Source organism: Barbus barbus (assembly GCF_936440315.1).
Source record: "Barbus barbus genome assembly, chromosome: 2".
In the NCBI taxonomy this organism is placed as follows: domain Eukaryota; kingdom Metazoa; phylum Chordata; class Actinopteri; order Cypriniformes; family Cyprinidae; genus Barbus; species Barbus barbus.
In genome coordinates, this window is record NC_136730.1 from 43198921 (window position 1) to 43211807 (window position 12887).

At 36.3% G+C, this 12887-nt stretch overlaps 2 protein-coding genes across 2 annotated transcripts in view; one reads left to right on the top strand and one right to left on the bottom strand.

Annotated features, from left to right (window-relative positions):
- LOC306884425 (ATP-dependent RNA helicase DHX15) overlaps nt 1-1446 on the bottom strand; it is a 35368-nt gene extending 33922 nt beyond the window's left edge. The window contains exon 1 of the mRNA XM_079440259.1: nt 1271-1446. Coding sequence (XP_079296385.1) covers nt 1271-1338 — 68 coding nt within the window. The 5' untranslated portion in view covers nt 1339-1446. The remainder of the gene's footprint in view (nt 1-1270) is intronic.
- A 4233-nt stretch (nt 1447-5679) lies between these two features.
- On the top strand, nt 5680-8343 carry sod3a (superoxide dismutase 3, extracellular a). Its single transcript, XM_079438827.1, has 2 exons — nt 5680-5820; nt 7099-8343. Exon 2 carries the CDS (start codon nt 7103-7105, stop codon nt 7769-7771), a length of 669 nt encoding a protein of 222 aa, XP_079294953.1. The 5' UTR covers nt 5680-5820; nt 7099-7102; the 3' UTR covers nt 7772-8343.
- Nucleotides 8344-12887: the final 4544 nt, after the last annotated feature.

Consider the following 12887-nt stretch of genomic DNA (forward strand, 5'->3'; position numbering starts at 1 on the left):
GACATGAACAAGACATCTATGACCTTTGAAGCATGTCTACTCTTCATGCTCTATGTTGAGTTTTACTAACAATTAAACATACATTTTCATAAAGCATCCATATTTGTCCATGTTGATAAGAGTATTAAAAACTTGAAAGGTATTATCCTAATTTAAGGCACATTTATAACAGTTAAAAATGTGATTAATCACGAGTTAACTCATGACAATCATGCAATTAATCGTGATTAAATACGTTAATAGATTGCCAGCCCTAGTTCAAACTGATAACATTCATGAGAATTTGATATTCAAACTATGCCTTTAAGCAAGGGACTCTGTTAGCCAACTCTTCCATAACACATCTTACTAATAAAGAGACTTCAGAGTGTTTCAGAGCTGCTGAGTTTCAGTTTATTTGAGGAAACCCGACTGACTATCTGCCTACCGGAGGTAAACAATGCATGTGTATCTATTTAAACCCATTTAATAGCAACTTAGTGATAGGCCAGCAACTGATTTCAGACATATAGCTCTTTCTAAAAGTACAAGTAAGTTACCATAACTACAGAAGTTGAAAATGCAGACTGACAGCTTTCACAGTTTCTGTACTATCAGAGATCAAAGTAGGTCTGTTTTAGTGTTTAAAATCAATTCTCCTGTGAAGCAAATGATTTGTACTTCTGCTGCACCCTTAGTTTTACTATTAAAGATGAGTGTGTTTTAATTTTTATGATAAATGCTTGTAGCTTGGGTGGAATGGTGCAAAGCGATGTCTGAGTCTGAAAATAACTTCTGTGGGTTTCTGATTATTTTATGAATCAGTTGATTCGGTTCTCAAAAGAGTCTGAATGATTCGTTCACAAACCTAATTAAATCAGTTTGGTAGTCAACTCATTGAACCAATGCGAAATATCTTTGGGCAAAAACAAAACTGGGAAACATCTTTTAGCAAAAAAATTTTTAAAAAAAATGGATGTTTTAACCATTTTATTCATGCAGGCTTCATGTCTGCTCTTTACACATTGCGAACCAGATTATAAAGTAACTTACTCCAAAAAACAAACACAGAGGAATGTAAATAGAGCCAGCGACGCAGCAGCACACGTGCTAGCATCAGCCGCTTCTGTGCAAACAACGAGCTTTCCTGCTACAATAACCTCTCCGGAAAACAACAGTGCAGATACAATATTGATCAGCAGCGATGTCACTATCTGTGCGATATTTAAACCACACCAGCACAAGAGTGTTAGCATGCTAGCATGCTAAACACTCCTCAAGCTCAACATACCCGTCAAATGACCTCTTCTTGCTCGACGAATAATCATCACCTAAATCCAAACGATGTCGTTTTGACATCTCGTAATAGAAATATTAATAAAGCAAAAGAGAAAAGAGTTTGCTCGGTTACTCCAGAGCACCCGCTGCTCTCTCTCTCTCTCGTGCACGGCTAAAAGACAAGATGGCGACCGGAAGTACTTACCGCATCATTATTATTTCAAATACACTGCAGCAGACACCTCTGTTCATGCATGTTATTCAATGGAGTTCACAGTATATTTTGGCGTAGGATGCAAGAGATAATGCACGCATGTTGCTTGTGTTCTGCATGTAGTACCGAAGGATATTATATCTAGCGGCGGTAGTTCCGGCGTTCACCGCGTGGGGCGCTACAGAGTTCGTCTCTTTGCGAGCTAATAACTAAACTGTAGTTAAAAGGATCAGCCTGTTGTTTTATTTTCATTAAAATTTGTAATCAGTATACTTGCATGTGCTCTAGTATGTTAGTAGCACATCAAAATATTTAACGCACGACTATATATATATATATATATATATATATATATGTGTATTTAAAAATAATGATTTCAAATGTAGCCTATTTTAAGTTAAACTTTTCTATTTATTTTCTTATATATATATATAGTTTTTTAAAGAAAAATAATCATGAAAGTCTCTTTTTTTAGTGACCTTTATTTCATTATATGCAGTTTAAAAAATACTTTTAAGAGTTCTGGTAAATAATTTTTGTATAGCGCTCTTCACGATACAAATGGCTGCAAAGCAAATTCGCAGCAAATTAAACTTTCTACATTATATTTAGGAGTAGTTTATCAGAGGTATGTCAAGGTGATATCCACACGGCAGAGAAAGGTACAGTAAAAATCATGCAGTTAGTTAATGACATATTCAAACACATGCTGAACACTATAGCAGCAATTATAGCATGCTGTGATTAAACGTATAGCAAGATTTGGTAGTTTTGTATGTTGTCTGAGGGGTTGGCATCATCTCTTCTCAGGTCTTTGTAAGGGTTGGATCCAGACTGAAGCTTCTGTAATTAGTTACCAGAGAAGAAACAAGAAAAATTAGCGTGGCTGCTGTTCCAACCAAGCAAAAAATGATGTGTTCAACCCAAGCAAAAGAATAATGTGCATTTGATCAGATGTAACTGAAGCACAAGGTTATGAGATATTATGTGAATGCTTGGCTAAAGAGATGTGTCAGAGAAAGAGAGAGAGTGTGTCTGAACCCCGAACATTATCAGGAAGGCTATTCTAGAGTTAAGGACCCAAATGTGAAAAAGCTCTACCTCCTTTAGTGGACTTTGCTATCCTAGGTACTACCACAAGTCCAGAGTTTTGCGTCCTTAGGGAGCGTGCTGGATTGTAGCGTGATAGAAGTCTAGTTAGGTACGCAGGAGCTAAACCATTTAGGGCCTTAAAATATAGTAATATTTTGTAACTGATACGGAACTTAATAGTTAGCCAGTGCAGAGACTAAAATTGGGGTAATATGATCATATTTTCTTGACCTGGTAAGGACTCTAGCCGCTGCATTTTGGACTATCTGTAGCTTGTTTATTGAAGATGCAGGACAACCGAGTACATTACAATAGTCCAGTCTAGAGGTCATGAATGCATTAACTAGCTTTTCTGCATCAGCAGTATAGTTGAGTATCATCAGCATAACAATAGAAACTTATTCCGTATTTTCAAATAATATTACCAAGGTGCAACATGTATATTCATAATAGCAGAGGGTTTAAGACAGATCCTTGTGGCACTCCATATTTTACTGGTGTTAATTGAGATGCTTCCCTGTTTAAATAAACAAAGTGATAACGATTGGTCATGTAGGATCTAAACCATCTAAAAGCCTGCCCTTGAATACCCGTATTGTTTTGTAATCGATCTATGAGTATGTCATGATCTATAGTGTTAAATGCAGAACTAAGATCAAGTAAAACTAGCAATGAGATGCAGCCTTGGTCTGAACCAAGAATCAAGCCTTTTTTAATTTTAACAAGTGCAGTTTCTGTGCTATGATGGGGCCTGAAACATGACGGAAATTCTTCATAGATTTCATTTTCTGCAGGAAGGAGCATATTTAGCCATAAAACAGGAGATAGGTCTGTAATTTGCCAGTTCACTGGGATCTAGTTGTGGTTTCTTAATAAGAGACTTAATAACCGCCAGCTTGAATAGTTTTGGGAAGTGACCTAGAGATAACGACGAGTTAATAATATTGAGCAGTAGATCTTCTGCTACAGATAACAACTCTTTCAGTAATTTAGTGGGTACTGGATTTAATAAACACATTGATGATTTGGATGAAGTGATGTTTATTTAGCTCATCCTGTCCTAAACTACAAGTGCAAATTCAATACAATTATGTGCTTACAGGAGTATGCAGGTTTTATCTACATTTATGCTTTTCAGAAAAAAAGTCATTACGGATTACAACAACATGCCGTCATGGGTTGAGGGCTATAATGAAGCACACAACCTAGGAGATCCTTGGAAATCGTTTTAATATAACTCAAAACATGAAGCAGGAGAAAATGCAACCACTCTAACTCAGAACAAACGGAAACAGAATCAATGCAAGACAAAAGGGAACGGAAACCTGAGGGATTTAATATAAAGCAGAGCAAAGGAAAGGACCAAACAAGACACACCTGAACTGAGGACTCAAATTAATCAGAAACATGGAAACAAACAAGCAGGGAACCGAGGAGAACTAAACTAATTCAACTAGAAAACTGACAGACATGTACAGAACAGGGAAACAGATCAAAAAGGACCCGAAACAAACTGAAAACATGGCACATGCAGGTGAGTAAATAACTGAATGTTTATTTCTGGATGACACTAAAAGATGTCTCAGACGTAAATTATCTGTTACGTATTATCACAAGTCTGATGTTACTGCCTGCTGCAAATATCCCATTTTTATGTGCAGATTTGAGAATGAAAAGTGATTTCTCAGAAGTCACTTCAGTATTATTCCCATATAATGTTTAGTCAACAGTACATTTGTGTCTCCCCTATAATTGGTTAGTCATCCAAACCTGTACTGGCATCCCTTGAGAGTATCCTGAATGAAGTCTCCGGATGTACTGAGCTCTTGTACATCTCAGACAGCTCCTGTACATTCAGACTATGATAATATACTGCAATGAATCAGCTAGAGCAGAAGACAATCATTGCCGTCGACACAGGTAATTACACAGCCTAGGCATGGCTAACAAGCTACATAATAGCAACTGGATCATTGCTCGCGGCTGGGAATTGATGGTGATGGGAAAAACAAAGTTAACGTTAACAAGACTTTGCACTGCTCTCTGTATAAATCTGAAATACAGGGCATTTTTATTTCTGCTTTCACAGACAATTAAATAACAGGCCAGTTGCATGTGAAATAGGCTTGTCAGGCTTAGGACAGAGTCTGCAATGGTTTCTTGAAACGGAAGAACTGTCAGATATTCACTTAGTCCATTATGAATATGAAGTGTGGTTAGGAATGAACTTCAAGTGGAATTGCATTTACAGAGCATGTTGATGGCATTGTAAAAAAAAATATTTTTTTCGTAAGATAACTAACAACAAATGTAACTCTTTTGTAACAAATGCTGTGCTGAAAATCCTTTACCTAATTTGGTGTTCCTGGTCAGCAATGACCAGACTTTTAATAATTGCTTGTAAATCTCTCATTGTGTAATAATATTTACAAATCCTGGATTCAATCTTTTTGTCAACTTGTCTTCTTTTAGTTAGCACAGGTTTTGTATTTCTTTGTGGACTCAGCTGGTCGTGGGCCTCATTGATCTGAGCTTATGTTTTTGAGTGAAAAAAAAATTGTGGGTAGTTTTTGATTTAAAAAAAAAAAAAACAGATCAAGGAGGCCTATGATCAACCATTTCCAAAACAAATACAAAACCTGCACCTGTTTAAAAAAAACAAATGTACTGGTAATTTTCTTACATTATCCATAAATTTTACACATATTCTGGTAACGATAAAAACACAAGCCATGAACATACATGAATACACACAGAACACCTGTAAAAAAAAAAAAAAATACTGAACATTTCTTGGCATTAATACAGTACAATGTGAACTTTTTTTCAGATTTCTTTTACAATGTGTACTAATAAAAGAAAACTAGCTGATAAAAAGATTGAATACAATACTTTGTAAATTGCAAGTATTTTTGGAGGGCAGTCATTTTTGACTCCAAAACACCACAATTGTAACAGGGTGGGAGGGAAAATATCCCAAAAAAAGTGTTAATATGCCTCATTTATACTAAAACATTCTATTTTTTGTCTGTACTGTAAAATAGCTGTAACCAAACATAACTTTTATTATGTATTGTGGTTAACTTGTAAGCTCCACACGAGTTCTCCGAAAAGCAGCCAATCAATAATACAAAGTTTGATCACAAGTGGACGTTCTCTCGACCCCGGTTCACGGCTGCACACGGATTAGGCTTTGCAATCTTGTGACCACAATATTCAGTCTGCACACTGTTTCAGGACAACATTTCAAGTATATGGTAATGTACTACCTTCACTGTTTTTCAAGGGGGTTTTTTCTCACATTGATAACTGGTGCAAATATTGACTTGATGTTGACTAATCAGCAACGTGGCTTTTTGTGGTATGGCCTTTCCTTTGATTTTTGTTTTTTGGTTGCGTAGCTAATAATACCAGACAGAATATGCAAGAAAAGCATTTTGCTGTCAAGATTTAGCTAAAGAAATAGACTTTTAAAAAGAGTACATATTATAAAATCAATTGCAACTAAATTAAACGCATTATAGTTTGGATTTATATTAAATGCTATTTATATTATCTGAATTTTAGAGTGCTTTTGACCCACTTAAGCAGGACTTAATTACATCTTTATAGAATCAGAATGAGCTTTATTGGCCAAGTATGGTTTACACATACAAGGAGTTTGTTATAGTGACAGAAGCTCCACAGTGCAACAGGACACAGATAATAAAAGAATAATATACAAATATCCAAATAGGCAATGTACAAAAAAAGCAATGCAACTTTATAATTTCTTCTGTAGTTTTTGAAATATTGTTAAAGTACTGCTGAATGTACTGACAAGCATTTATTGGAAACAAAAATATACTTTAATGCCGCTTCTTTTGAAACTTATGTCATGTATTTCAATTTAGTTGTAATTGCACATTTGTAATGATGAAGTTGCAATTCAGTGAATTTAAAATATATTAACTTTAAATGTAATATCGAATAACCCTCTACTGTTACAATGATGTGCTTTAGTATGATAAGTGTAATTCTTTAAAACACAACCAAGGATAATTAAAACAATCCAATTTAAAACTCTACTTTAAATAACTTAATTTTGACATTAATTGGCTCACTTTTTAAGTGTACTTAAGTGTGTTAAGAAACAGTCATGAAAGCGTCTCTCTTTAAGTACACTTAAGTGGACTTTTATTTAATTAATTTTATATTATCTGCAAGTACGTTTTTTTTTTTTTTTAAATATGCTTTCAAGATTTGAAGCACACTACAAGTGCACATACAATATAAAGCACATTTGTTGTTCATGAGGTTATACAGCAATTCAAAAACTATTTTTTTTCATCTGGCTGTGCTATTTCAAGCTAATGCAACCCTTCCCTCACAAAGCTCCCTGGAAGAAAGCTTTGAAATGTGCCTAATGCAAAGAAGAGAAGAACAAAACTTTGATGTGCACTCACTAGAACTATTTTCTTAAATTGCACCTCTATCAAAAATACTGCATTCTTAAAACTGCATGATTTTACTGATTCCACTCTTGCTTTAAACAGTAACATGGAGAAAATCATCCTAAAATTCCCTCTGATATTGCTGGCGCTGCATATACAAAGTGGAGAGCTTTCTGACAGCACTGTTCTTGTGATCGTCGAAGCTCCAAAGCCAGAAGTCGTGGACTTCAACAACACAATCTACGCTACTTGTCAAGTGACTCCCGTCCCTAATTTACCACCCAACCAGCCACAGATCTTTGGGCAGGTGCTCTTCAAGCAGGTCTTTCCCAATGGAACGCTAGAAGTGAAAATCAACCTCCGTGGTTTGCCTGCTGACGATCAGCAAGTGCGCGCCATCCACATCCATCAGTATGGAGACCTCAGTCAGGGATGCGTCACTGTTGGTCCTCATTACAATCCGGGGGCGGTTGACCATCCCGGTCATCCCGGAGACCTGGGCAACTTTGTTTCAGAGCAAGGAGTTATAAGGAAGTTCCTGAAGCTCCCGGATGCCAAGCTGTTTGGGGGTCAGTCCATTCTGGGACGTGCGGTGGTGGTTCATGAGAAGGAGGACGATATGGGAATGGGGTCAGATGAGGAGAGCAAACGCAGTGGGAATGCTGGGAAGAGAATCGCTGGCTGTGTGATTGGCTTTACTACTCCAAGTCTGTGGCAGAAGACCGAATGGGTCCCTGGGGAAGAGGTGGAGGAGGGAAACGAGAGTAAAAGATGAGAGGAGCAGAAGAAATAATGCAGTGTGTGTTCGATTGATACTTGATACTGTGTTTGGAATAGGTCAATAATTATTAACCTTAAAGGGATAGTTTAGCCAAAATGAACATTGTGTCATTTACTCTAAACCCTAAGTTGTTCCAAACCTGAGTTTATTTCTTAATAAGAAGATATTTTGAAGAATGGTGGTAACCAAAGGGTTGCTGGTAGCCATTGATTTCCATAGTATGTGGAAAAATACTATATAAGTCAATGGCTACTGTCAACTGATTACCAACATTCTTCAAAATAACAGGAGAAAGAAACTCAAGCAGGTTTGGAGGGTCAGTAAATGATGACAGAATTTTCTTTTTTGGCTGAACTATCCTGTTAAAGCATCCAGTGATGCAATAGACGAACCATTCTGGTTCCCCCAAAGAGCATTAAATAAAAGAATCATATTTTATTTGTGTGAAGAGCATTATAAAGAACTTTTGTGAAATGGAAAGGTTCCACTAGATAAATGTTCTTCATGGAACTATCAACACCAATAAAGTTGTAAGTGTTGTATATTCGTTGTCTGTGTCCTGCATTAATAAAATAAAAAATAAAAAAAATATGTCCTGGATTTATTGCTATTACAAACAATATTATTTAACATTCTGATGCTCTTTAGCCATTTTGACTGAAAAAAAAATGATATTTTGGTTTTTTAGAATTTTTTACTTAATCGGAATGGTGCAAAATTTACTAAAACCCATGCATTAACACACTTCCTTGCAATTCTTCAAGGTTTAGATCTTAACTGCAATAGTTGTAGTGCTTTCAGTGATATGAAACATTTACAGGATACATTTTAACAAGCTGGGGGTTTGCCATGCCAATTTCAGCCACTGTACATTTATGTAAATACACACAATATCAAAGTGAACAAGCAAAAGAAACAGATCAGTATTGGGGGGTAAGTCTATAGTTTAGCCAAAACAAGGTCCGTAAGTGGTTATAAATGCGCTCTTAAAATGAACAGTCTTAAGATGCAGTCTAGACTGCTGTACCCCTGTGACAAAAGCTGTCTCTGTTCCCATTCTGCACAAGTATTTTGAGCAGATAATGTGAAACTGGGCCAAATATCACATTGCATAACCGTTACCACCTGATTGACATCAGTGCAATAACATGATTCATGCAAACAATGCTCTTTTATGTCATACTTGTAGTATGTCATAGTGAATTTTAAAAAAGCTTCTAATTTTTATTATTGTATATTTAACTTCCATTGTTTCCAAACTTGTTATACTGATGTATAATTGTATGTATTCAAAGCGACAGATACCAGACATGACTTCCGCACGCTTGTAAGTAATATCTGAAATCCAGAATACGTCAAAAAGTTTTCCTGGCCACTGAGAGACTCGGCTTCATGATTTGTGCTGAACATCCACCGACAGACAACCTGCCTCAATTCCCAAGGCATAAACAAATCAAACAGAATATAAATAAGGGCATAAAACACAATGTGCCGTGCGCTTCCTCTTAAGGTCTATTTGGGACAGTGCTCTTGAAGGGAGAAGCGCTAAAATAATTGGATGCAATGAATTACTATCAGAAGGGAGATGTGATGTCTGCTGTGAGAGGCCGCCATGGGCTAAGCAAACAGATTTGAATTTAGGATTAGTGCTGTGCTTGAACTAATAATGTTTATGCATAAAGTCTGAATCGGGATTTCTCTAGTGTTTGCCTGATATCGTCAACTAAAAAATAATTATAATATTTTGCTGTGAGTTGATGTATTCAAAGCTGTGATCTGTATACACTTTCTGATTCATGTACTCACATGCGAGACTGACTCCACCGGAGTCCTTAAATATCGGTAGATATAGCTTATAAGCAAAACTATATTTATTACTTTCATTGCTCACAGCTTAGGGCAAAACACAGAACTCTGAGTTGTTACTGTAGTACATTTCTTAAAGGAATAGTTCACTTAAAAATAAAAATTTGCTGAAGATGTTTTCCCCCTCAATGTCTTGTGAAGTGAAAATATGCATGTTTGTAGGAAATAAATCCATCATGAAGGTCATTTAAACTTCAAACCATTTCTTCCATCCATTATGAGTCCATTATCCATATCTCATATGAATCAGGAGAAAATATGAACAGATTAACAGAGATATTAGTTTTTAAAAATAGCATAACCTAACATACAATTTCCATAACAAGTGCAACAGGTTATCCAGACGTTTTCTTACACATTTCACCTGCTGCTCTGGTGACTTTCTGATCTCTCATGAAACATTGGTATTAGCACAGTAAAGTTATGCCAAATATGAATAAATGCATGACTTAATTCATGTATTTCATCTTAATATGCTAATATGTTTAATCTGGTTTATTCTGAACTAAATATGCAAAAAATATTTTTTAAAAGAAGAAATTGTTTTCCTTTATATTTTTCTGTCTTTCAACAAAAGTGGATAAAAATGACACTTCCATCATCACACTTCCAACGAAATCTATTATTTTAATTATTTATGAGTAGGAACTTAACAGTACACGCAGGCTTCTCAAAATGCATGCGCTCCTGTAAAATGAATCCCTCAAGATTTCATGCTCTCACCTGTTTCTGAATATCTTTATGTTTCACGATGAATAATTCAACAGTGTATGCGCACATCCTCCAGTACAAATGCAGCGTTTCTTGTCTAATAGGACCAAAGAGCAAGAGAAAGCAGCTGTTGAATGTGTGTAACAGTGTGCAGACAGTGACTGACGAGCTGTCGATGCAGCGCACAGAGGAGTCAACCAGAGTCACGTCAAACTTCTGGTTTTACTCCTAGTTAAGAAGTTTTACAATGTAGGAGTCAGTGGCAGCAGGGGACTCGTCTGTGACAGGAGATGGTGGAGATGACAGCAGGCCGACTCAAAAGATTTGCCTCGTACTCGTGTAGAGATCCTACAGCGCAGGCCCACCCATGACTGAACTCGAGCTGCACTGTAACTGGTGCTCTTTGTCTTACTTTTATGGTACAAAATCTGTTACCGGCGTGGTACCCTTTACAAAAGGTACAACTTTGTACCGTATTTAGCCTTAAGGGATTCATGTTAGTACCTTAAAGAAACCTATTAGGTTTCTTACATAAAGTTCACATAATATTAGTACCTTTTGAAAGGGTACTACCCCAGTTTTGTTTTTCCTGAGATACACTTAAAATATTATTTTGGATTATTGGAGTATGTTTTATGAGAAAATACTAGTCTTTCTGATTCAAAATTCCAAGCTTAATTTAATGTGTTGCTTGCCATTTCTTTGTAATTATTTGTGAAATGTACTAGCAATTTCTGACTGGAAATTGAGAGAAAACAGAGTAAAAATTGTTTCAGTATTACAAAACCTATTTTGTAAAACCTTATTTCAGTGTCCACTGGACATACACAAATATTGACTAAGTCCTATTGCTGTAATGCAGATAATCTATATATCTGTTTATCTGCCTCTATATAGCTTATATATATATAGCATATGCAGTCCTGTGAAAAGGTTTTTGCCCCCCTTCCTTTTTTTTGGCATATTTGTCACACTTAAAAGATTCAAATCATCAAACAAATTTCAATATTAAACAAAGATAATGCAAGTAAATACAAAATGCAGTTTTTAAATGATGATTTAATTTATTAAGGGAAAAAAACTGCACAAAGTAATTGCTAATAAAATCTAATAACTTGTGCCACCCTTTGCAGCAACAACTGCAATCAAGCGTTTGCGATAACTGGCAGCGTCTTTCACAACGCTGTGGAGGAATTTTGGCCCACCCTTCTTTGCAGAATTGTTTTAATTCAGCCACATTGGAGGATTTCCGTGCATGAATGGACTGTTTAAGGTCATGCCACAGCATCTCAATCGGATTTAAGTCTGGACTTTGACTTGGCCACTCCAAAACCTTAATTTTGAGTCATTCAGAGGTGGACTTGCTGGTGTGTTTGGGATCATTGTCCTGCTGCATAACCCAAGTGCGCTTGAGCTTGAGCTCACAAACTGATGGCCAGACATTCTCCGTCAGGATTTTCTGCAGAATTCATGGTTCCTTCTATTATGGCAGGTCATCCAGGTCCTTTAGCTGCAAAGCAGCCCCAGACCATCACACCACCACCACCACCATATTTGACTGTTGAACCATATGGTGTTACACCATAAACTGTTTAGACTAGTCTTAAAAAGTTAGTCATCTAATTGTTTTTTCTTCTTCAAGACTGGACATAACTTTTTAAATTCAGTTATGAAAAGGTAGATTTGTCTTATTTGTATTGGAAAAGTAAGACTGATTACACACAGTTTTAACATGGTTGCTAAGTTTATGCAACTGGCCCATGAAGGAGGAGCAGAGCCGAAGCACAACCAAAATAATCTTCTTCTGCAAGAGGCATGCAGTTCTATTTTTAACAGCTAGAGGACAAAACCTTACACAGTGTAGCTGCATTAATATTTTTTAAATGCAAAATATGTTGTTGTTTCTCCTGCTTAACCATTCTTGAGCTAGTGAATGGGTAACCTGCCTAACCTCACCCTGCAGAGACTGTCAGTCTCATGTCTCCATTAGCTCCGACTCCATCTGTTTCCCAAAAGCCATTCCTTCCCTCCTAATGCCGCCCCGTGGGCCTGTGTGTATGTGTAATACTGAGAGAGATTACAAGAGAAAAAGCTTGGTTTCTGCCGAACAAGCAGATCAAACATTGCCTTCTGACGTGTTTGCAGTCAGGAGCAGCTGCCTGATGAGTCCATCCTGAATCCTATGAAAGGGAGAGAAGGCAATAACTTGTAGAAGTATGTGTTAGGTCACAATTATTCACTATATTAGTTTGTCAGAGAGGTCAAAATAATGAAGTTTCTTTGAATGACTGCTCTTGTGAGAAGTGTGATTGTATTGATTGTGCACTAGTGTACTTCAAATCTTAAAATAGTTTTTTTTTTTTTTTTAACTGTACTTGGAGATAATATTAATGAAATGTGTACTTAAAGACACTTTCATAACGCATCTAAAAAGGGCACTTTGCATGTACATTTATTTTGATGTGTTGACTAACATAAAGCCATGTATAGTACTTGATTATAATTTTAACAGTAGTGTGTTATTTGATATTAC

Excerpts from the sequence above, each read along its gene's own strand:
- sod3a (XM_079438827.1), top strand. The coding sequence starts at position 7,103 with ATGGAGAAAATCATCCTAAAATTCCCTCTGATATTGCTGGCGCTGCAT.